This window comes from Anomalospiza imberbis, unplaced genomic scaffold (assembly GCF_031753505.1).
Source record: "Anomalospiza imberbis isolate Cuckoo-Finch-1a 21T00152 unplaced genomic scaffold, ASM3175350v1 scaffold_94, whole genome shotgun sequence".
NCBI classification, from domain to species: Eukaryota; Metazoa; Chordata; class Aves; order Passeriformes; family Viduidae; genus Anomalospiza; species Anomalospiza imberbis.
This window is the reverse complement of record NW_027100560.1, coordinates 292,797-318,090: the sequence shown is the minus strand read 5'-3', so window position 1 is coordinate 318,090 and position 25,294 is coordinate 292,797. Positions and strand designations below refer to the sequence as shown.

Here is a 25,294-nt window from a genome sequence, read left to right as displayed (position 1 = left end):
CTGGAGCAGGGAATTCCCGCTGGGAGCAGGGAATTCCTGCTGAATTCCCACCAGGAGCAGGGAATTCCCGCTGGGAGCAGGGAATTCCTGCTGAATTCCCACCTGGAGCAGGGAATTCCCACTGGGAGCAGGGAATTCCTGCTGGGAGCAGGGAATTCCCACTGGGAGCAAGGAATTCCTGCTGAATTCCCACCTGGAGCAGGGAATTCCCACTGGGAGCAGGGAATTCCCACCAGGATCAGAGAATTCCCAGTGGGATCAGGGAATTGCCACAGAATTCCCACCAGGATCAGAGAATTCCCGCCAGGATCAGAGAATTCCCAGTGGGATCAGATTATTCCCAGTGGATCAGAGAATTCCCAGTGGGATCAGAGAATTCCCAGTGGGATCAGGGAATTGCCACAGAATTCCCACCGGGATCAGAGAATTCCCACTGGGATCAGATTATTCCCACCAAATTCCCACCGGGATCAGAGAATTCCCACCAAAATCCTGCCAGGATCAGAGAATTCCCGTTGAATGCCCAGTGGGATCAGGGAATTCCCGCTGAATTCCCACAGGGATCAGAAAATTCCCGTTGAATTCCACAGGGATCAGAGAATTCCCATTGAATTCCCACCGGGATCAGGGAATTCCCGCTGAATTCCCACAGGGATCAGGGAATTCCCATTGAATTCCCAGTGGGATCAGGGAATTCCCGCTGAATTCCCACAGGGATCAGGGAATTCCCGTTGAATTCCCACCGGATCAGGGAATTCCCGCTGAATTCCCACAGGGATCAGAGAATTCCCATTGAATTCCCAGTGGGATCAGGGAATTCCTGCTGAATTCCCACAGGGATCAGGGAATTCCCGTTGAATTCCCAGTGGGATCAGAGAATTCCTGCTGAATTCCCACAGGGATCAGGGAATTCCCGTTGAATTCCCAGTGGGATCAGGGAATTCCTGTTCCATCCCCACCGGGATCAGGGAATTCCCCGGAGTTCCCACCTGGGGCAGAGAATTCCCACCGAAGCTCCCCGCTGGGACCAGAGATTCCCGCTGCATCCCCGGCGGGATCAGGGAATTCCCGGAATTCCCCGGAATCCCCCCCTGCCGGGGCCGTCTCCTCTCCGGGAATTTCGGGCTCCCCGGTCCCGGCCAGGCTGGAGGCGCGCAGCCGCAGCATGATGGAGTCGCGCGGTGCGCCGTGAGTGCCCGGCGTTCCCGGACTTCCAGCCCGGAATGCCCAAATTCCTAACCCGGAATTCCCAAATTCCCATCCTGGAATTCCCAAACTTCCAGCCCGGAATGCCCAAATTCCCAACCCGGAATTCCCAAATTCCTAACCCGGAATTACCAAATTCCCAGCCCGGAATTCCCAAACTTCCAGCCTGGAATGCCCAAATTCCCAGCCCGGAATTCCCAAACTTCCAGCCCGGAATGCCCAAATTCCCATCCTGGAATTCCCACATTTCCAGCCAGAATTCCCAAACTTCCATCCCGGAATTCCCAAATTCCCAACCCGGAATGCCCAAATTCCCAGCCCGGAAATCCCAAATTCCTAGCCCAGAATGCCCAAATTACTGGCCCGGAATTCCCAAATTCCCAGCCCGGAGTTCCCGGACTTCCAGCCCGGAATGCCCAAATTCCCAGCCCGGAATTCCCAAACTTCCAGCCCGGAATGCCCAAATTCCCAGCCCGGAATTCCCACATTTCCAGCCAGAATTCCCAAACTTCCAGCCGGGAATTCCCAAATTCCCAACCCGGAATGCCCAAATTACCGGCCCGGAATTGCCAAATTCCCACCCCTGAATTCCCAATTTCCCAGGCTGGAATTCCCAATTTCCCAGCCCGGAATTCCCAAACTTCCATCCTGGAATCCCCAGATTCCCAACCCGGAATTCCCAAATTCCCAACCCGGAATTACCAAATTCCCAGCCCGGAATTCCCAAACTTCCAGCCCGGAATTCCCAAACTTCCAGCCTGGAATGCCCAAATTCCCAGCCTGGAATTCCCAAATTCCCAGCCCGGCGTTCCCGGACTTCCAGCCCGGAATGCCCAAATTCCCAGCCCGGAATTCCCAAATTCCCAGCCCGGAAATCCCAAATTCCCAGCCCGGAATGCCCAAATTCCCATCCTGGAATTCCCACATTTCCAGCCAGAATTCCCAAACTTCCAGCCGGGAATCTCCAAATTCCCAGCCCGGAATGCCCAAATTCCTAGCCCAGAATGCCCAAATTACCGGCCCGGAATTCCCAATTTCCCACCCCTGAATTCCCAAACTTCCAGCTGGGAATCCCCAAATTCCCACCCTGGAATTGCCAAATTCCCATCCTGGAATTCCCACATTTCCATCCCGGAATTCCCAAATTCCCATTCTGGATTTCCCACATTCCCAGCCCGGTTTTCCTGCAGGGATTGGAATTCCCAAATTTCCAGCTCAGCTTTCCCACTAAATTCGGAATTCCGGCTGCTTTCCCCAAATTTCCAGTCTGGTTTTCCAGGGAAATTGGGAATTCCCAAATTTCCAGCCCAGATTTCCCAAATTTCCAGCCCGGGTTTTCCAAATTTCCATGGGATTGGGAATTCCCAAATTTCCAGCCCGGTTTTTCCCACAGAATTCAGAATTCCGGCAGCTTTTCCCAAATTTCCAGCCCGGATTTCATAAAATTTCCAGCCTGGTTTTCCCGGCAGGGATTGGGAATTCCCAAATTTCCAGCCCGGTTTTCCTATGGGATTGGAATTCCCAATTTTCCAGCCCGGTTTTCCTGGCAGGGATTGAGAATTCCAATTTTCCAGCCCGGTTTTCCCTGCAGGGATTGGGAATTCCCAATTTTCCAGCCCGGTTTTCCTGCAGGGATTGGGAATTCCCAATTTTCCAGCCCGGTTTTCCAATGGGATTGGGAATTCCCAATTTTCCAGCCAGGTTTTCCAATGGGATTGGGAATTCCCAATTTTCCAGCCAAGTTTTCCAATGGGATTGGGAATTTTGGTATTTTTTCCTGAATTTCCAGCCCGGTTTTCCCTGCAGGAAAATTGGGAATTCCAGCCTCTTTTCCCCAATTTCCAGCCCGGTTTTCCCATGGGATTGGGAATTCCCAATTTTCCAGCCCGGTTTTCCCACGGGAAAATGGGGGAAAAAAAGGGGGGGAGGAAGGGAAAAAAAAGAGGGGGAAGGGGGAAAAATAGGGAAAAAGGGGGGGAATGGGAAAAAAATTGGGAAAAGGGAAAAATTGGGAAAAAGGGAGGAAAAAGGGGAAATGGGGGAAGTGGGGAAAAAGGGGAGAAATGGGAAAAATTGGAGAACGGGTTGGGAAAAGGAGGGAAAATGGGAAAATTACAAAAAGAGGGGGAAAAGTTGGGAAAAAAGTGGGGGAGAAATGGGGGGAAAAAGAGGATAAAAGGGAAAAATGGGAGAAAGGGGGAAAATGGGGGGAAAAGGAAAAAAAAGGGGGAAATTAGGGAAAAAAGGGGAAAATGGGGAAAAAAAATGGGGGGGAAAGAAATGGGGAAAAACGGGGGGAAAAGGGGAAAAAAGGAAAATGGGGAAAAGGGTGAAATGGTGGGAAAATTCCGGGAAAATGGGGGAAAATTGGGGAAAAAAGAGGGGAAAAAAGAGGGGAAATTGGGGAAAAATGGGGGAAAATGAAAAATGAGAAAAATAGGGGGAGAATGGTGGGGGAAAAAAAGGAGGGAAACGGGAAAATCGGAAAAACAAGGGCGGGAAATGGAGGGAAAATTGGGAAAAAAGGGGGAAATTTGGGGAGGAAAATGGGAAAAATAGGAAAGAAAAGAGTGGGAAATTGGGGGGAAAATGGAGGGAAAAAATTGGGAGAAATGGACGAAAAATTGGGGGGAAAAGAGAAAAAATTGGGAAAAAAGGGGGGAAAAGAAAAACAGAGGAAAAATTGGGGGAAATGGGGAAAAAGGGGGAAGAAAAAGGAAAAAAGGGAGGAGAAGCAGAGGAAAAAGAGAAAAAAATGGGAAAAAGAGGGAAATGGAGGGAAAAATTGGGGAAAAAGGGAAAATAGAGGAAAAATTGGGGGGAAAGGGGGAAATGTAAAAAAAACTGGTAAAAATCGGGAAAGAAAGGGAAAATTGGCAATAAAGTGGGGAAAATGGAGGAAAAAACTGGGAAAATTTGGGGAAAAAGTGGAAAAATGGAAGAAAAAATTGGGGGAAAAGGGGGAAAGGAAAAAAGCAGAGGAGAAAATGGGAAAAGGGAAAAATGGTGGAAGAATTTTGGGGAAAACTAGAACAAGTTGGGGAAAATTGGAAAATGGAGGTAAAAAAAAGGAAAAACAGAGGGAAAATTGGGGAAAATGGGAAAAAAGGGGGAAAAAAAAAGGAAAAAAGGGAGGAAAAACAGAGCAAAAAAGAGAAAAAATTGGAAAAAAGGGGGAAATGGAGAAAAAAAAGGGGAAAACAGGGAAAAAAGGGGAAATAGAGGGGAAAAGGGAAAACAGATGGAAAAAGAGAGGGAAAAATAGAGGGGAAATGGGGAATATAGAGGGAAAATTGAGGAAAAACAGAGGGATAAAAGGGAAAAATCGGGAAAAATTAGGAAAATTGGGGAAAATAGAGGGGAAAAAGGGAAAAATTGGGGGGGAAAGGGAAGAATAGAGGGAAAATTGGGGGAAAAGGGAAAAATTGGGGGAAAGGGAAAAATAGAGGGGAAAAATCTGAAAAAAGGGGGAAAATACAGGAAAAATTGGGGGAAAAGGTGAAAAATAGAGGGAAAATTGGGGGAAAAGGGGGAATTCGGGAGGCAGCTGGTGGAGGAGGCCGGGGCGGTGTGGGAAATAGCGGGAAATTCGGGAAGAGGGGGAAATATAGGGAAATTGGGGAAATAGAGGGAAATTGGGGCAATAGAGGGAAATTGGGGCAGTTTGGGGCAATAGAGGGGAATTGGGGCAGTTTGGGGAACTTTGGGGGGCGGCTGGCGGACGAGGCCAGGGCATTGTTGGAAATAGAGGGAAATTGGGGAAATAGAGGGGAATTGGGGAAATAGGGGGAAATTGGGGCAATAGAGGGAAATTGGGGAAATAGGGGGAAATTGGGGCAGTTTGGGGAAATAGAGGGAAATTGGGGCAATAGAGGGGAATTGGGGCAGTTTGGGGAAATAGAGGGAAATTGGGGAAATAGAGGGAAATTGGGGCAGTTTGGGGAATTTTGGGGGGCGGCTGGCGGACGAGGCCGGGGCGTTGTTGGAAATAGAGGGAAATTGGGGAAATAGAGGGGAATTGGGGCAATAGAGGGGAATTGGGGAAATAGAGGGGAATTGGGGAAATAGAGGGAAATTGGGGAAATAGAGGGGAATTGGGGAAATAGAGGGGAATTGGGGCAGTTTGGGGCAATAGAGGGAAATTGGGGCAATAGAGGCGAATTGGGGCAGTTTGGGAAATTGGGGCAATAGAAGGGAATTGGGGCGGTTTGGGGAATTTTGGGGGGCGGCTGGCGGACGAGGCCGGGGCGTTGTTGGAAATAGAGGGAAATTGGGGAAATAGAGGGGAATTGGGGAAATAGAGGGGAATTGGGGCAATAGAGGGAAATTGGGGAAATAGAGGGGAATTGGGGCAGTTTGGGGAAATTGGGGCAATAGAGGGAAATTGGGGCAGTTTGGGGCAATAGAGGGAAATTGGGGTAGTTTGGGGAAGTTGGTGGAAAAAGGGGGAAATTGTGGCAGTTTGGGGAAATTGGGGAAATAGAGGGGAATTGGGGCAATAGAGGGGAATTGGGGCAGTTTGGGGAAGTTGGTGGAAAAAGGGGGAAATTGGGGCAGTTTGGGGAAATTAGGGAAATAGAGGGAAATTGGGGAAGTAGAGGGAAATTGGGGCAGTTTGGGGAAGTTGGTGGAAAAAGGGGGAATTGGGGCAGTTTGGGGAATTTTGGGGGGCGGCTGGCGGTCGAGGCCGGGGCGGTGCAGGAAATAGAGGGGAATTGGGGCAATAGAGGGAAATTGGGGCAATAGAGGGGAATTGGGGCAATAGAGGGAAATTGGGGCAATAGAGGGGAATTGGGGCAATAGAGGGAAATTGGGGCAATAGAGGGAAATTGGGGCAATAGAGGGGAATTGGGGCAATAGAGGGAAATTGGGGCAATAGAGGGGAATTGGGGCGGTTTGGGGAACTTTGGGGGGCGGCTGGCGGTCGAGGCCGGGGCGGTGCGGGAGCCGCAGCCGCGGTTCGTGGCCGTCCCAGGGCTGGCGCGGGCGCTGCTGGAGGCGAGCGCGGAGCCGGAGCCGGGACCGGAGCCGGGACCGGGACCGGGAGCGGAGCCGGGAGCGGAGCCGGGAGCGGAGCCGGGCCCCGCGGCCGTGCGGGAGCAGCTGCGGGCGGCGCTGGCCGCGCTCGGGGACGCGGAGCCCGAGGAGACGCTCGGGAGCTGCGCCGAGTTCCTGCGGGAGCGGGAGCGGGTGCGCGCCCGGGGCCGGCACCGCGCCCGCGGAGCCCGGGACTTCCGGGGTTTGGGGAGTTTGGGGATTTTTGGGGAGTTTTGGGGATTTTCTAGGGATTTCTGGGGATTTTTGGGGATTTTTAAGGGATTTTTGGGGGATTTCTGGGGATTTTGGGGTTTTTTTGGGGATTTTTGGGGGGATTTCTGGGGATTTTTGGGTTTTTTTGGGGATTTTTGGGGGATTTCTGGGGATTTTGGGGTTTTTTGGGGGATTTTTGGGGGGATTTCTGGGGATTATTTGGGATTTTGGGGATTTTTGGGGGGATTTTTAGGGTATTTCTGGGGATTATTTGGGTTTTTGGGGGGATTTCTGGGGATTATTTGGGAATTTCTGGGGGTTTTTGGGATTCTCTAGGGATTTTTGGGGATTTCTGGGGATTATTTGGGAATTTCTGAGGGGTTTTGGGATTTTCTAGGGATTTTTGGGGATTTCTGGGGATTTTCTAGGGATTTTTGGGGATTTCTGGGGGGATTTCTGGGGATTATTTGGGAATTTCTGGGGGGTTTTGGGATTTTCTAAGGATTTTTGGGGATTTCTGAGGATTTTTGGGGATTTTTTTGGGATTTTTGGGGGGGTTCTGGGGATTATTTGGGATTTTTGAGGATTTTGGGGAGTGTTTGGGGATTTTTTTTGAGGGGTTTCTGGGGATTTTTGGGAATTTCCGGGGAGTTTTTTTGGATTTTCTAGGGATTTTTGTGGATTTCTGAGGATTATTTGGGATTTCTGGGGATTTTTTGGGGAGTTTTGGAGGGGGTTTTGGGGATTATTTGGGATTTCTGAGGTTTTTGGGGATTTTTTGGGGGGGTTTCTGGGGATTTTTGGGATTTCTGGGGTTTTTGGGGGACTTTGGGGATTATTTGGGATTTCTGGGGATTTTGGGGATTTTTTGGGGAGTTTTGGGAATTTCTGGGGAGTATTTGGAATTTCTGGGAATTTTGGGGGGAATTGGGGATTTTTTGGGGAGTTTTGGAGATTTTTGGGGATTTTTGGGTAGTTTGCTGGGGAGTTTTTTTGAGTTTTCTGCGGATTTTTGAGAATTTCTGGGGATTTTTGGGGATTTTTGGGGAAATTCTGGGGAGGTTGGGGGCATTTTGGGGATTTTTTTGGGTTTTCTGGGGAGTTTGGGGAATTTCTGGGGATTTTGGGGGGGTTTCTGTGGATGTTTGGGAATTTCTGGGCAGTTTTTGGGAATTTCTGGGGGATTTTGGGATTTTTGGGGATTTTTGGGGACTTTTGGGGAGTTTTCTGGTGTTTTTGGGGGGATTTTTTGTGGTGATTCTTTGGGGATTATCTGGGGATTTTTCGGATTATTCTGGGCATTTTTTGGGATTTTTCAGAGTTTTCTGGAGATTTTGGGGGATTTTTAGGGGGTTTTGGGGATTTTCGGAGGTTTCCTTGGGGATTTGTTGGGATTTTCAGGGGATTTTTGAGATTTTCTGGGGATTTTTTTTGAATTTTTGGAGTTTTCTGGGAATTTTTTTGGATTTTCTGGGGATTTTGGGGGATTTTTTTGGGATTTTCGGAGTTTTCTGGGGATTTTTGGGGATGTTCTGGGAATTGTGGGGATTTTTGGGGATTTTTGGAGGATTTCTGGGGGGTCTTTGGAGGATTTTTTTGGGACTTGGGGATTTTTGGAAGAATTTTTGGGGATTTTCTGGGGTTTTCTGGGAATTTTGGAGGATTTTGGAGGAGTTTTTTTGGATTTTCTGGGAATTTTTGGGAGTTTTTTGGGGATTTTTGGGAGGATTTTTGGAGATTTTCTGGGAATTTTGGGGGGGTCTTTGGCAGATTTTTTGGGATTATCCAGGGATTTTTGGGGCGGATTTTGGGGAATTTTCCAGGGATTTTTGGGGAAATTTTCTGGGATTTCTGGGGATTTTTTGGGAAATTTTGGGGGGTTTTCTTGGAATTTCTGGGAATTCTGGGGAATTTTTGGGGATTTCCTGGGGTTTGGGAAGGGTTTGGGTGTGGGATTTTCCCAGGAATTCCTGTTCCCAGTTTCCTTTTCCTATTTCCATTCTCCCATTTTCCCATGTTTCCCATTTTTTCCACCCCGAATTCCCGATTTTTCCCGTTTTTTGGGCCCCACAGCTGTCCTGGCCCTGGCGGGTGCTGATCCTGTGCTCCTTTTCCCATTTTTCTCAATCCCATTTTCCCATTTTTCTCAATCCCATTTTTCCCATTTTCCCATTTTCCCATTTTTCTCAATCCCATTTTTCCCATTTTCCCATTTTTCCTTGTTCCCATTTTTCTCCATTTTCCCACCCCGAATTCCCGATTTTTCCCGTTTTTTGGGCCCCGCAGCTGCCCTGGCCCTGGCGGGTGCTGATCCTGCGCTCCATTTCCCATTTTTCTCAATCCCATTTTCCCATTTTTCTCAATCCCATTTTTCCCATTTTTCCCATTTTCCCATTTTTTCTTGTTCCCATTTTTCCCATTTTTCCCATTTTCCCCACCCCGAATTCCCGATTTTTCCCGTTTTTTGGGCCCCGCAGCTGCCCTGGCCCTGGCGGGTGCTGATCCTGTGCTCCTTTTCCCATTTTTCTCAATCCCATTTTCCCATTTTTCTCAATCCCATTTTTCCCATTTTTCCCATTTTCCCATTTTTTCTTGTTCCCATTTTCCCATTTTTTCTTGTTCCCATTTTCCCATTTTTCCCATTTTCCTCACCCCGAATTCCCGATTTTTCCCGTTTTTTGGGCCCCGCAGCTGCCCTGGCCCTGGCGGGTGCTGATCCTGCGCTCCATTTCCCATTTTTCCCATTTTTCCCATTTTCTCATTTTTCCTTGTTCCCATTTTTCCCATTTTTCTCCATTTTCCCCACCCCGAATTCCCGATTTTTCCCGTTTTTTGGGCCCCGCAGCTGCCCTGGCCCTGGCGGGTGCTGATCCTGCGCTCCATTTCCCATTTTTCCCATTTTTCCCATTTTCCCATTTTTTCTTGTTCCCATTTTCCCATTTTTCCCATTTTCCCCACCCCGAATTCCCGATTTTTCCCGTTTTTTGGGCCCCGCAGCTGCCCTGGCCCTCGCGGGTGCTGATCCTGCGCTCCATGGGCGCCGTGATCCGGAGCCGCCTCCCGGAGCTGGGCCCGGGCGCCGCCGCCGCCGCCATCGCCGTGGCGGCCCACGAGATGGGCAGGAGCAAGGTGAGCCTGGAATTCCCGAATCCCGGAATTCCCGAATCCCGGAATTCCCAAATCCCGGAATTCCCAAATCCCAGAATTCCCAAATCACAAAATCCCAGAATTCCCAAATCCCGGAATTCCATCCCTGGCGGCCCACGAGATGGGCAGGAGCAAGGTGAGCCCGGAATTCCTGAATCCCCAATCCTGAATCCCAATCCCAAATCCCAGAATTCCCATCCAAAAATTCCTAAATACCAGATTTCCCAAATACTGGAATTCCCAAATCCCGGAATTCCCAAATCACAAAATCCTGGAATTCCCAAATCCCAGATTTCCCGAATCCCGGAATTCCATGCCTGGCGGCCCACGAGATGGGCAGGAGCAAGGTCAACCCAATCCCGGAATTCCCGAATCCCGGAATTCCCAAATCCCGGAATTCCCCAATCCCAAATCCTGGATCCAAATCCCCGACCCCGGAACTCCCAAATCACCGAATTCCCAAATCCCAGAATTCCCAACTCCCGGAATTCCCAGGTCCCGGAATTCCCAAATCCTAAATCCCGGAATTCCCAAATCCTGGAATTCCCATCCCAAATCCCATCCCAAGTACCAAATCCTCCAATTCCCAAATTCCCAAATCCCAGAATTCCCAACTCCCAGAATTCCCAAATCCAAGGTAACCGCGATCCAAAATCCCGGAATTCCCAAATCCAAGGTAACCATGATATCAAATCCCAGAATTCCCAAATCCTGGAATTCCTGAATCCCAGATCCCAGAATTCCCAAATCCCGGAATTCCCAAATCCCAGAAATCCCAACTCCAAGGTAACCGTGATTCGAAATCCCGGAATTCCCGTCCCAAATCCCAAACCCTGGATCCCAATCCCAAATCCCAGATCCCGGAAATTCCCAGTCCCAAATCCCGGATTTCCCAATCCCCGATCCCAAATGCCAGAGCTCTGATTCCAAATCCCAGAATTCCAGGCTGCGCTTCCCGGGAAATCAGGATTTGGGGTTGGGATCATTCCTGGCATTTCTTCCCTGGGATTTTTTTTCCGGGATTTTTCTCCCTGGATTTTTCCCAGGATTTTTTTTCCTGGGATTTTTTCCCCAGGATTTTTTCCCCCGGATTCTTGTCCCGGGATTTTTCTCCCTGGATTTTTCCCAGGATTTTTTTTCCTGGGATTTTTTTTTCCCTGGATTTTTCCCTGGGATTTTTCCCCCAGGATTTTTCCCCTGGGATTTTTCCCCTGGGATTTTTTCCTGGATTTTTTTCCCAGGATTTTCCCCTGTGATTTTTCTCCGTGGATTTCTCCAGGATATTTTTCCCAGGATATTTTCCCCGGGATTTTCCCCCTGGGACTTTTCCCCTGGGATTTTCCCCTGAGATTTTCTTTTTCCCCCCAGGATTTTTCCCTGTGATTTTTCTCCCTGGATTTCTCCAGGATATTTTCCCAGGATATTTTTCCTCGGATATTTTTCCTAAGACTTCTCCCCCGGGATTTTTCCCTGGATTTTTTTTCCCAGGATTTTCCTCTGCGATTTTTCTCCCTGGATTTCCCCAGGATATTTTCCCCAGGATTTTTTTCCCAGGATATTTTTCCTGGGACTTCTCCCCTGTGATTTTTCCCCCGGGATTTTTCCCTGTGATTTTTCGCCCTGGATTTTCCCAGGATATTCTCCGTGGGATATTTTTCCCAGGATATTTTCCCCGGGATATTTTCCCCGGAATTTTCCCCCTGGGATTTTCCCCTGGAATTTTTCCCTGAGACTTTTTTTTTCCCCAGGATTTTTCTCTGTGATTTTTCTCCTGGGATTTTCCCAGGATATTTTTCCCAGGATATTTTTCCCAGGATATTTTTCCCAGGATATTTTTCCCGGGATATTTTCCCCAGGATATTTTCCCTGGGATTTTCCCCCCGGGATTTTCCCTCGGGGACTTTTCCCCTGGGATTTTTCCCTGGAATTTTTCCCTGAGACTTTTTTCCCCAGGATTTTTCCCTGTGATTTTTCTCCTGGGATTTTCCCCAGGATATTTTTCCTGGAATATTTTCCCTGGGATTTTCCCCCCGGGATTTTCCCTCGGGGACTTTTCCCCTGGGATTTTTCCCTGGAATTTTTCCCTGAGACTTTTTTTTCCCCAGGATTTTTCCTTGTGATTTTTCTCCTGGGATTTTCCCCAGGATATTTTCCCCAGGATATTTTTCCCAGGATATTTTTCCCCAGGATATTTTCCCCGGGATATTTTCCCGGGATATTTTCCCCCCGGGATTTTTCCCCCGCTTCCTCCCTGTGATTTTCCCCTGGGCTCCGCTGCCCAGCTTGGCTCCCGGGCTGTTGTTTCCCGGGATTTCCCCCCTTTGATTCCCGTTCTTTTTTTTTCGGCCGGGAATTGCAGGAGCCGCCGTGGGAATGGCAGGAGGCGGCCGGCGCCGTCCTGGCCGAGCTGGGCCGGCGCTTCCCGGGCCCGGTGCTGGAGCAGCTGCTGCGCAAATTCCCGCCCGGAATTCTGCCCCAGCCCGGGGTCATCCGCGCCCTCGCCGACCTGGCGGCGGCCAACGGTGAGCGCCCGCAAAACGGAGACGTCCCGCAATTTCCGCCGGGGAACGGATCCGGGAATTCTGCCCGGAAAGGCAGGGGAAAATCCGGGAAAGCGCGGGAAGAACCCGGGATGGTCCAGGGAAAAATCCGGGAATTCTGCCCGGAAAGGCAGGGGAAATGCGGGGAAGAACCCGGGATGGTCCAGGGAAAAATCCGGGAATGCTGCCAGGAAAGGCAGAGGAAATGCGGGAAAGCATGGGGGAAAACCTGGGATGGTCCAAGGAAAAATCCGGGAATGATGTGGGAAAAGCGGGAAAGATTCCGGGAATTCTGCCCCGAAAGGCAGGGGAAATCCAGGAAAGCGCGGGGAAGAACCCAGGGTGGTCCAGGGAAAAATCCAGGAATGATGTGGAAAAGCAGGAAAAAATCCAGGAAAAATGCGGGAAAGTGCGGGAAAAACCCAGGATGATCCAGGAAAAATCAGGGAATAATGCTGGGAAAAAATCCGGGAGTTATGCCGGGGAAAGGGGGAAAAGTTCAGGGAATAATGCGGAAAAGGCGGGAAAAAATCCGGGAATTCTGCCAGGAAAAGCAGGAAAAAATCCAGGAAAAATGCAGGAAAGCGCGGGAAAAAACCCGGGATGGTCCAGGAAAAAATCTGGGAATAATGTGGGAAAAGCAAGAAAAAATCCAGGAAAAATGCGGGGAAAAATCCGGGATAATCCAGGGAAAAATCTGGGAATGATGCCAGGAATAGCAGGAAAAAAATCCGGGAAAATGCGGGGAAAAACCCGGAATAATCCCGGAAAAAATCCGAGAATGATGCGGGAAAGTGCGGGAAAAAATCCGGGAATGATGCCAGGAAAAGCGGGAAAAAATCCGGGAATTTCACTGGGAAAATCAGAAAAAATCCGGGAATGCTGTGGGGAAAAGTCTGGGAGTTATGCCAGAGAAAGGGGGCAAAGTTCAGGGAATAATGCGGAAAAAGGCGGGAAAAAATCCAGGAAAAGGCGGGAAAAAATCCGGGAATTCTGCCAGGAAAAGCGGGAAAAATCCAGGAATTAATCTGAAAAAAGGCGGGAAAAAATCCGGGAATAACGTGGGAAAATGAGAGAATTTTGGGATTTGGGGCTGGAATTTGGGATCGGAAACCGGAATTTGGATTTGGGGGTGGAATTCGGGATTTGGGACTGGAATTTGGGATTGGGGCTGGAATTTTGGGATTTGGGGCTGAAATTTGGGATTGGGGCTGGAATTTTGGGATTTGGGGCTGGAATTTTGGGGATTTGGGGCTGGGATTTGGGATTGGAGCTGGAATTTTGGGATTTGGGGCTGGAATTTTGGGATCTGGAGCTGGAACTTTGGGATTTCAAACTGGTGTTTTGGGGTTTAGGAGGGGAATTTTGGGATTTGCAGCCGGGATTTTGGGATTTCAAGCTGGAATTTTGGGTTTGGGGCCAGATTTTTGGGATCTGGAACTGGATTTTGGGATTTGGGGCTGGGAATTTGGGGTTTGGGGCCGGAATTTTGGAGTTGGGGCCGAATTCCACGGGGAGTTTTCGCAGCGGGGAATTCCGTGTCCCTGACCCTTTTCCCGTTGTTTTTCCCAAGTTTTCGGGATGGTTCCGTTCCTGAGCTCCATCCTGGGCACGCTCGTGCCCCTGCTGGGAACGGCCCGGGCGGATTCCATGAAATGCGCGCTCTGCTACGGTAAAAATTCCCAAAAAAAACCCGAAAGATCCCCAAAAAAAACCAGGAAATAATTCCAAAGCAACCCGGGAAAAATTCCAAAAAACCCGGGAAAAAGTCTCCCAAAAAACCGGGAAAAATTCCCCCCAAAACACAGGAAAAATTCCCAAAAAAACTTGGAAAAAAATCACAAAAACACCCGGAAAAAATCCCCAAAAACCCCGTGAAAGAAAAAAAAAAACAAACCAGGAAAAATCCCAAAAAAACCCAGGAAAAATCCCCAAAACACCCGGAAAGTCCCAAAAGAACCTGGGAAAATCCCCACTAAAACCTGGGGAAAATCCCAAAAATACCCGGGAAAATACCCAAAAAAACCTGGGAAAAATCCCAAAAAAAATATGGGAAAATCCTCAAAAATTCCCGGGAAAATCCCCAAAAGAACCTGGGAAAATCCCCAATAAAACCTGGGAAAAATCCGAAAAATACCCGGGAAAATCCCCACGAAAACCTGGGAAAAATCCCAAAAATACCCGGGAAAATACCCAAAAAAACCTGGAAAAAGTCCCAAAAATTCCAAAAAAAATCTCCAAATATCCCCAGAATTCCCCAAAAGTCCCCAAAATTCACCAAAAAGTCCCAAAAAAATCCCCAAAATTCCCTAAAAATCCCAAAATTTCCCAAAAATTCCCAAAAAAAAACCCCCAAATCCCCCAAAATCCCGGAATTGCTGGAATTTTTGGCCGCGCTGCAGCGGTTCAGCGAGAGCGTCCAGGAGTACGCGGCGGGGAGGGAGCGGCCCCCGAGCAAAATCATCCAAAAAATCCCAAAAATTCCCAAAAAATCCCCCAAAAATCCCCAAAAATTCCCAAAAAATCCCCAAAATTCCCAAAAAATTCCCAAAAATTCACGAAAATTCCAAAAAATCCCCAAAAATTCCCGAAAACATCCCCAAAAATCGCCAAAATTGCCCAAAAATTCCCCAAAAATCCCAGAATTCCCAAAAATCCCAAAAAATCCCCAAAATTCCCCAAAAATCCCAACAATTCCCCAAAAATCCCCAAAATTCCCGGAATTCCGGCACTCCCGGCAGCGCTGCCGCGGTTCAGCGAGAGCGTCCAGGAGTACGCGGCGGCAGGGAGGGAGCAGCCCCCGAGAAAAATCCTCTGAAAATCCCCCAAAAATTCCCAAAAAAATCCCCAAAAATTCCCAAAAAAATCCCCAAAAATTCCCCAAGAATCCCAAAAATTCCCCAAAAATCCCCAAAAGTCCCCAAAATTCCGGAATCCCGGCAGCGCTGCCGGGGTTCAGCGAGAACATCCAGGAGTACGCGGTTGGGCGGAAGCAGCCCCCGAGCAAAATCATCCAAAAAATCCCCAAAATTCCAAAAAAATCCCAAAAAATCCCCAAAAATTCCCGGAGTCGCTGGAATTTCCGGCAGCGCTGCCGCGGTTCAGCGAGAGCGTCCAGGAGTACGCGGTTGGGTGGGAGCAGCCCCCGAGCAAAATTCCCCAAAAAACCCCCAAAATTCCCAAAAAAATCCCAAAAAATTCCCCAAAATTCCCAAAAAATTCCCCAAAAATCCCCAAAAAATTCCCGAAAACATCCCCAAAAATCGCCAAAATTGCCCAAAAATTCCCCAAAAATCCCCAGAATTCCCAAAAATCCCCAAAAATTCCCCAAAAAATCCCCAAAAAATCCCCGAAAAATTCACGAAAATTCCCAAAAAAATCCCCAAAATCTTTCAAAAATCCCCAAAAATTCCCCCAAAATTCCCCCAAAATCCCCAAAAATTCCCCAAAAATCCCCAAAATTCCCGGAATCCCGGCAGCGCTGCAGCGGTTCAGCGAGAACATCCAGGAGTACGCGGTTGGGTGGGAGCGGCCCCGAGCAAAATCATCCAAAAATTCCCCATAAATCCCCAAAAAAATTCCCAAAAAATCCCCAAAAATTCCCCAAAAATTCCCCAAAAATCCCAAAATTCCCGGAATCCCGGCAGCGCTGCCGGGGTTCAGCGAGAACATCCAGGAGTACGCGGTCGGGCGGGAGCAGCCCCCGAGCAAAATTCCCCAAAAAATCCCAAAAAATCCCCAAAATTCCCAAAAAATTCCCCAAAAATCCCAAAAAATTCCCGAAAACATCCCCAAAAATCGCCAAAATTGCCCAAAAATTCCCCAAAAATCCCCAGAATTCCCAAAAATCCCCAAAAATTCCCCAAAAAATCCCCAAAAAATCCCCGAAAAATTCACGAAAATTCCCAAAAAAATCCCCAAAATTCTTCAAAAATCCCCAAAAAATCCCGAAAAATTCCCCCAAAATCCCCCAAAATCCCAAAATTCCCGGAATCCCGGCAGCGCTGCAGCGGTTCAGCGAGAGCGTCCAGGAGTACGCGGTCGGGCGGGAGCAGCCCCCGAGCAAAATTCCCCAAAAATTCCCCAAAATTCCCCAAAATTCCCAAAAATCCCCCAAAAATTCCCCAAAAATTCCCGGAGTCGCTGGAATTTCCGGCAGCGCTGCAGCGGTTCAGCGAGAGCGTCCAGGAGTACGCGGCGGCGGGGCAGGCGCAGGCGCCCGACCCCACGATCCGCGGCGACGCCTTCGCGCCCGAGCTCGGAGCCGCCTTCGACCTCCTGAGCCTGCAGTGGCTGCACGGCCGCGACGGGAAGGTGGGAGCGGGGTCGGGATTTGGGATTGGGATCGGGATTTGGGATTTGGGATCGGGATCGGGATCGGGATCGGGATTTGGGATTTGGGATTTGGGGTTGGGGATCAGGGACGGCTGCACGGCCGCGACGGGAAGGTGGGATTGGGATCGGGATTTGGGATTGGGATCGGGATTTGGGATTTGGGATTGGGGTTTTGGGATCGGTGTTTGGGATCAGGGACGGCTGCACGGCCGCGACGGGAAGGTGGGAATGGGGTTTCGGGTTTGGGATCAGGATTGGGGTTTGAGGTTTGAGGATTGCAGTTGGGATTGGGACAATGGGACAAGTGGGATAGTGGGATATCGGGATATTGGGATATTGGGATATTGGGACATTGGGATATTGGGATATTGGGACATTGGGATATTGGGATATTGGGACATTGGGACGTTGGGATATTGGGATATTGGGATATTGGATATTGGGACATTGGGACATTGGGACATTGGGACATTGGGACATTGGGATATTGGGACATTGGGACATTGGGATATTGGGACATTGGGATATTGGGACATTGGGACGTTGGGACGTTGGGATATTGGGACATTGGGACATTGGGATATTGGGATATTGGGATATTGGGACATTGGATATCGGGATATCGGGACATTGGGACATTGGGACATTGGGATATTGGGACATTGGGACATTGGGACATTGGGACACTGGGATATTGGGACATTGGGATATGGGGACATTGGGATATTGGGACATTGGGACATTGGGACACTGGGATATCGGGACATTGGGATATCGGGACATTGGGATATTGGAATATCGGGACATTGGGACATTGGGACACTGGGATATTGGGACATTGGGACAGTGGGATATTGGGACAGTGGGATATCAGGATATTGGGACACTGGGATATTGGGACATTGTGACATTGGGATATTGGGATATGGGGACGTTAGGATTTTCCCACTGGAATTCAGGATTTTCCCGCTGTTTTCCGCAATCTCCCGCTGGAATTCTGGCCTTTCCCGCTGGAATTTGGGATTTTCCGGGATTTCCCGCAATTCCGGCGTTTCCCCCGCTCTTTCCCCGGGTTCCAGGTGCGGCTGGCGGCGCTGGAGGCGCTGGGCCCCATGAGCTCCCTGATCTCCGGGGAGCAGCTGGAGGAGCAGCTCCCGAAGCTCCTGCCCGCCGTCCTCGGCCTCTACCGCAAACACCCGGAGCCCTTTCCCATCTCCAAGGTGCCCGAATCCCTGCCCAAAGCTCGGCCTTTGCCGGGGATTTCCCGGGATTTTTCTGGGTTTTCCCCAGATTTTCCCTGGATTTTTCCTGGGTTTTTCCCAGATTTTTCCCAATTTTTTCCTGAATTCCTCCCATTTTTCCTCTCACCTCCGTTTTCCCCTCATTTTACCCCATTTTCCTTATTTTCCCCCCAGTTTTCCCCCAATTTCCCCCCCAGTTTTCCCCAATTTCTCCCCAGTTTTTTCCCAATTTCCCCCCCAGTTTTTCCCCAATTTTCCCCCCAGTTTTTCCCCCAATTTTCCCCAATTCCCCCCGCCCTGTTTTTCCCCAATTTTCCCCAATTCCCCCCCCCAGTTTTCCCCATTTTCCCCCCAGTTTTCCCCGCATTTTCCCCCAGTTTTTCCCAAATTTCTCCCCAATTTCCCCCCAGTTTTCCCCAATTTTCCCTCAGTTTCTCTCAAATTCCCCCCAGTTTTCCCCAAATTCCCCGCAGTTTTCCCCATTTTCCCCCCAGTTTTCCCTGCATTTTCCCCCAGTTTTTCCCAAATTTCTCCCCAATTTTCCCCCCAGTTTTCCCCAATTTCCCCCCACAGTTTTCCCCCAAATTCCTCCCAGTTTTTTCCCCAATTTCCCCCCAGTTTTCCCCAATTTTCCCTCAGTTTCTCTCAAATTCCCCGCAGTTTTCCCCAATTTCCCCCCCATTTTTCCCCATTTTCCCCCCAGTTTTCCCTGCGTTTTCCCCCAGTTTTTCCCAAATTTCTCCCCAATTTTCCCCCCAGTTTCCCCCCTCAGTTTTCCCCAATTTCCCCCCACAGTTTTCCCCCAACTGCCCCCCATTTTCCCCCAATTTCCCCGCGGTTTTCCCCGCGTTTCCCCCCAGTTTCCCCCCAGTTCTTCCTGGACGCCCCCGTTTTCCCCCTTTCCCCGGATTTCGGCATTTTCCCGCTGTTTTTGGCAGAGCCTGTGCCAGATCCTGGAGTCCTCGGTGGCCGTCGGGAGCCGCAGCCTGGAGGCGCAGCTGGAGCCGCTGCTGGCGGCGCTGCTGGCCCAGGTGGGCGATCCCGGCCGCAATTCTGCGTCCCTTCGGAACGGCGTGCCGCGCCGGCGCGTCCCCGAGCGCTCCGGATTCAGCCCGGATTCAGCACGGATTTAGCTCACATTTAGTCCGGATTTATCCTGGATTTAGCCTGGATTCAGCCCGGATTCAGCCTTGATTTAGCTCACATTTAGTCCGGATTTATCCTTGATTTAGCCTGGATTCAGCCCGGATTTAGCCTTGATTTAGCTCACATTTAGTCCGGATTTATCCTGGATTTAGCCTGGATTCAGCCCGGATTTAGCCTGGATTTAGCTCACATTTAGTCCGGATTTATCCTGGATTTAGCCTGGATTCAGCCCGGATTTAGCCTAGATTTAGCTCACATTTAGTCCGGATTTATCCTGGATTTAGCCCGGATTTAGCCCGGATTTAGCCTGGATTTAGCTCACATTTAGTCCGGATTTATCCTGGATTTAGCCTGGATTCAGCCCGGATTTAGCCTAGATTTAGCTCACATTTAGTCCGGATTTATCCTGGATTTAGCCCGGATTTAGCCCACATTCAGTCCAGATTTAGCCCGGATTTAGCCCGAATTCAGCCCGGATTTAGCCCGGATATTTCTCAGATTTTGCCCGGATTTAGCCCAGATATTTCCTGGATTCAGCCCGAATTTAGCATGGATTTAGCCTGGATTTAGCCCGGATTTAGCCTTGATTTAGCTCACATTTAGTACGGATTTATCCTGGATTCAGCCCGGATTTAGCCTTGATTTAGCTCACATTTAGTACGGATTTATCCTGGATTTAGCCCGGATTTAGCCCGGATTTAGCCCGGATTTAGCCCAGATTTATCCTGCATTCAGCCCAGATTTAGCCCGGATTTAGCCCGGATTTAGCCCGGATTCTTCCTGGATTTTTCCTGGATTTAGCCCAGATTTAGCCTGGATTTAGCCTGAATTTAGCACGGATTTAGCCCAGATTTATTCTGCATTCAGCCCGGATTTAGCCCGGATTTAGCCTGGATTTAGCCCAGATTTAGCCCGGATTTAGCCTGGATTTAGCACGGATTTAGCCCAGATTTTTCCTGGATTCAGCCCAGATTTAGCTCGGATTTTTCCTGGATTTATCCTGGATTTAGCCCGGATTTTTCCTGATTTTTCCTGGATTTAGCCCAGATTTAGCCCGGATTTTTCCTGGATTTATCCCGGATTTATCCTGGATATTTCCCGGATTTTTCCTGGATTTTTTCTGAGATTTTTCCTGGATTTTTCTGGATTTTTTTCTGGGATTTTTCCTGGATTTTTCTGGATTTTTTTCTGGGATTTTTCCTGGATTTTTCCTGAATTTTTCCTGAGTTTTTTCATGATTTTTAAAGGATTTTTCCCAGGATTTTTCTGGGTTTTTTTGTGAAATTTTCCAGGAATTTTTCTGGGTTTATCCCAGATTTTTCCTGATTTTTGGAGGATTTTTAAAGGATTTTGCCCAGATTTTTCCTGGATTTTTCCAGGATTTTTCATTAATTTTTCCTGGATTTTCCCAGGATTTCCCCGGATTTTCCCGCATTTTTCTGGGATTTTCCTGTGATTTTCCCAGGATTTTTCCCCTGGAATTTCCCACATTTTTGGGGGATTTTTCCGGGATTTTCTTGACATTTTCCCGGATTTTTCCAGAATTATCCCAGGATTTTTCTGGGATTTTCCTGGTAATTTTCCAGGGTTTTTCCAGGATTTTCCGGGATTTTTCCACCTTTTTTTCCAGGATTTCCCCCTGATTTTTCTGTCATTTTTCTGGAATTTTCCAGGATTTTTCCAGGATTTCCCCCAGATTTTTCCCGGATTTTTCTGGGGTTTTCCTGACATTTTTCCAGGATTTTACCAGAATTATCCCAGGATTTTTCTGGGATTTTCCTGGTAATTTTCTGGGATTTTCCCAGGATTTTTCCAGGATTTTCCTGGGATTTTCCCCTGGTTTTCTCAGGATTTTTCCAGGATTTCCCCTGGATTTTCCCGCATTTTTTGGATTTTTCTGGGATTTTCCTGACATTTTTCCCTGATTTTTCCAGGATTTTCCCGGGATTTTCCCCCGGTTTTCTCAGGATTTTTCCAGGATTTTTCAAGGATTTTCCCAGGATTTTCCAGGATTTTCCCGGATTTTTCCAGGATTTTCCCGGGATTTTCCCTGGATTTTTCCCAGGTTTTTCCAGGACTTTTCTGGGATTTTCCCAGGATTTTTCCAGGATTTTCCCGGATTTCCCCAGGTTTTTCCAGGATTTTTCTGGGATTTTCCTGGGATTTTTCCAGGATTTTCCTGGGATTTTCCCGGGTTTTTTCCCAGGACTTTCTCTGGATTTTCCAGGACTTTTCTGGGCTATTTCCCCCCGGTTTTTCCAGGATTTTCCCGGGATTTTCCCTGGATTTTTCCCAGGTTTTTCCAGGACTTTTCTGGGATTTTCCCAGGATTTTTCCAGGATTTTCCCGGGATTTTCCCGGGATTTTTCCCAGGACTTTCTCTGGATTTTCCAGGACTTTTCTGGGCTATTTTCCCCCGGTTTTCCCAGGATTTCCCCAGGATTTTTTCAGGATTTTTCTGGGCTATTTCCCCCCGGTTTTTCCAGGATTTTCCCAGGATTTCCCCAGGTTTTCTCAGGATTTTTCTGGGCTATTTTCCCCCATTTTCCCCAGGATTTTTCCCGGATTTTTCCCGGATTTTTCCCGGATTTTTCCACTCCTTTTCCCCTCAGATCTGCGCTCCGGCCGATCCCAGCGTCCCCACGAGCGCCAAGAACCACACGGAGCTGCTGCGCTGCTTCTCCGTCCTGGGTGAGCAACTCCCAAAATTCCCAAAATTCCCAAAATTCCCCCCCAGTTCCCCGATTTTCCTAAAAAATTCCCTGCTTCCTCCCCCAAAATTCTGCAATTTTCCCTCAAAATTCCATGGTTTTGCCCAAAATTCCACAAATTCCCCCCAGAATTGGACAGATTCCCTCCAAAATTCCACAAATTCCCCCCAAAATTCCCGATTTAACCCCAAAATTCCCTGACCTCCTCCCAAAATTCCACAAATTCCCCCCAAAATTCCCGGATTTAACCCCAAAATTCCCTGACCTCCTCCCAAAATTCCACAAATTCCCCCCAGAATTTTAAAATTTCCCCCCCAAATTCTCGGAATTAACCCTCAAAATTCCCTTTCACCCCAAAATTCCACAATTCCGCCTCCAAAATTCCCTGAATGTTCCCCAAAATGCTGCAATTTTCCCCCCAAACTCCCGAATTTTCCTAAAATTCTGAGATTTTTTTTCCCCAAATTCCCTGATTCTTACCCAAAATTCCATGATTTCCCAAAAAATCAAAGATTTCCCCCAAAATTCCATTTTTTTTTCTAAAATCCCATGGTTTTCCCTCAAAAATCTCACGATTTTTCCCAAAATTCCAGGAATTTTCACACCCAAACTCCTGGATTTTCCCCCAATCCCATGACCTTCCCAAAATGCTGCAATTTCCTCCCAAAACTCCTGAATTTTCCTGAAATTCCTGGATTTTCCCGGGATTTTCCCGGAATTCCCGGATTTTCCCGGGATTTTCCCGAATTCCCGGTTTCCCCGCGTTTCCAGCCGCGCCCTTCCCGGAGCGGCCGCGACTCCCAAAATTCCCTTATTTCTCTCCAAAACTCCGGGTTTTTTTCCCCCCAAAACCCCATTATTTTCCCCTAAAACGCCATTATTTCCCCCCGAAACTCCCGGATTTTCCCGAAATTCCGGATTTTCCCGGAATTCCCGATTCTCCCGCGTTTCCAGCTGCGCCCTTCCCGGAGCGGCTGGGACTCCCAAAATTCCCTTATTTCTCTCCAAAACTCCGGGATTTTTTCCCCTAAAATCCCATTATTTTCCCCCAAAATCCCATTATTTCCCCCCAATCCTCGGGGATTTTCCCAAAATTCCCAGATTTTCCCCCAAACTCCGGGATTTCCCCCCGAAATCCCTGGATTTCCCCCTAAAATTCCCTTATTTCTCTCCAAAACTCCGGGTTTTTTTCCCCCCAAAACCCCATTATTTTCCCCTAAAACGCCATTATTTCCCCCCAACCTCCCGGATTTTCCCGGAATTCCCGGAATTTCCCCCAAACTCCCAGATTTCCCCCCGAAATCCCTGGATTTCCCCTAAAATTCCCTTATTTCTCTCCAAAACTCCGGATTTTTCCCCCAAAACCCCATTATTTTCCCTCAAAACCCCATTATTTCACCCCAAACCCCGGGGATTTTCCCGAAATTCCCGGATTTTCCCGGAATTCCCGGTTTCCTGCGTTTCCAGCCGCGCCCTTCCCGGAGCGGCCGCGACTCCCAAAATCCCCTTATTTCTCTCCAAAACTCCGGGATTTTTCCCTAAAACGCATTATTTCCCCCCGAACCCCGGGGATTTTCCCGGAATTCCCGGATTTTCCCGGGATTTTCCCGGAATTCCCGGTTTCCCCGCGTTTCCAGCCGCGCCCTTCCCGGAGCGGCCGCGACTCCCAAAATCCCCTTATTTCTCTCCAAAACTCCGGGATTTTTTCCCCTAAAATCCCATTATTTTCCCCCAAAATCCCATTATTTCCCCCCAATCCTCGGAGATTTCCCAAAATTCCCAGTTTTTCCCCCCAACTCCCGGATTTCCCCCCGAAATCCCTGGATTTCCCCCTAAAATTCCCATATTTCTCTCCAAAACTCCGGGATTTTTTCCCCTAAAAACCCATTATTTTCCCCTAAAACGCCATTATTTCCCCCCAAACCCCGGGGATTTTCCCGGAATTCCCGGAATTCCCGGATTTTCCCGGAATTCCCGGTTTCCCGCGTTTCCAGCCGCGCCCTTCCCGGAGCGGGCCGCGACTCCCAAAATCCCCTTATTTCTCTCCAAAACTCCGGGTTTTTTTCCCTAAAACGCCATTATTTCCCCCCGAACCTCCCGATTTTCCCGGAATTCCCGGATTTTCCCGGGATTTTCCCGGAATTCCCGGTTTCCCCGCGTTTCCAGCCGCGCCCTTCCCGGAGCGGCTGCGGCTCCCCAAAATCCCCTTATTTCTCTCCAAAACTCCGGGATTTTTTCCCTAAAACGCCATTATTTCCCCCCAAACCCCGGGGATTTTCCCGGATTTTCCCGGAATTCCCGATTTTCCCGAATTCCCGGTTTCCCCGCGTTTCCAGCCGCGCCCTTCCCGGAGCGGCCGCGACTCCCCAAATCCCCTTATTTCTCTCCAAAACTCCGGGATTTCTTCCCTAAAACGCCATTATTTCCCCCCGAACCTCCCGGATTTTCCCGAAATTCCCGGATTTTCCCAGAATTCCTGATTTCCCGCGTTTCCAGCTGCGCCCTTCCCGGAGCGGCTGGGACTCCCAAAATTCCCTTATTTCTCTCCAAAACTCCGGGATTTTTTCCCCTAAAATCCCATTATTTTCCCCCAAAATCCCATTATTTCCCCCCAATCCTCGGGGATTTTCCCAAAATTCCCAGATTTTCCCCCAAACTCCGGGATTTCCCCCGAAATCCCTGGATTTCCCCCTAAAATTCCCTTATTTCTCTCCAAAACTCCGGGATTTTTTCCCCTAAAAACCCATTATTTTTCCCTAAAACGCCATTATTTCCCCCCAAACCCCGGGGATTTTCCCGGATTTTCCCGGAATTCCCGGATTTTCCCGGAATTCCCGGTTTCCCGCGTTTCCAGCCGCGCCCTTCCCGGAGCGCCTGCCCGCCTGGCTGCTGCCGCGGCTGGCCTGCAGTTCCGAGCGGCACCGCGTGGGGGCGCTGCTGCTGCTGCGCCACCTCCTCAACAGCGCCCGTGAGTGCCGGGAGCCACTGGGGCGTTTGGGGGGGATTTAATGGGGATTTATGGGGGATTTTATCGGGATTTTATGGGGTTTTATAGGAGATTTAATGGGGTTTTTATAGGGGATTTATAGGGGATTTTATGGGGATTTATAGGGGATTTTATGGGGATTTATAGGGGATTTTATGGGGGTTTTGTAGGGGATTTATAGGGGATTTTATGGGGATATTATGGGGTTTTATAGGGGATTTAATGGGGTTTTTATAGGGGATTTTATGGGGTTTTTATAGGGGATTTATGGGGGATTTGTAGGGGATTTTATGGGTTTTATAGGGGATTTTATGGGGGATTTATAGTGGATTTAATGGGCTTTTAATGGGGGATTTATAGGGGATTTTATGGGGTTTTTATAGGGGATTTATAGGGGATTTTATGGGGATTTATAGGGTTTTATAGGGGAATTAATGGGGTTTTTATAGGGGATTTATAGGGGATTTTATGGGGTTTTATAGGGGATTTTATGGGGTTTTAATAGGGGATTTATTGGGGATTTATAGGGGATTTTATGGGGTTTTTATAGGGGATTTTATTGGGTTTTAATAGGGGATTTATAGGGGATTTTATGGGGTTTTTATAGGGGATTTAATGGGGGTTTTGTAGGGGATTTATAGGGGATTTTATGGGGATTTTATGGGGATTTAATGGGGTTTAAATGGAGATTTATAGGGGAATTTATGGGGTTTTTATAGGGGAATTAATGGG

At 48.7% G+C, this 25,294-nt stretch overlaps 1 protein-coding gene across 1 annotated transcript; it reads left to right on the top strand.

Moving 5' to 3' along the window:
• The first annotated feature begins 4,260 nt into the window (after positions 1-4,260).
• LOC137467994 (maestro heat-like repeat-containing protein family member 1) lies at positions 4,261-24,585 on the top strand. The gene is made up of 10 exons (XM_068179418.1): positions 4,261-4,266; positions 6,067-6,396; positions 9,454-9,585; positions 11,963-12,125; positions 13,717-13,815; positions 16,303-16,457; positions 17,558-17,698; positions 18,658-18,750; positions 21,478-21,556; positions 24,431-24,585. Exons 1-10 carry the CDS (start codon positions 4,261-4,263, stop codon positions 24,583-24,585), a joined length of 1,353 nt encoding a protein of 450 aa, XP_068035519.1.
• Positions 24,586-25,294: the final 709 nt, after the last annotated feature.

What these genes read in the sequence shown, in the direction of transcription:
- LOC137467994 (XM_068179418.1), top strand. An exon ending in TCCTGCGGGAGCGGGAGCGG is followed by an intron (nt 6,397 to 9,453) that starts GTGCGCGCCCGG and finishes TGGGCCCCGCAG; the next exon opens with CTGCCCTGGCCCTCGCGGGT. An exon ending in ACGAGATGGGCAGGAGCAAG is followed by an intron (nt 9,586 to 11,962) that starts GTGAGCCTGGAA and finishes CGGGAATTGCAG; the next exon opens with GAGCCGCCGTGGGAATGGCA.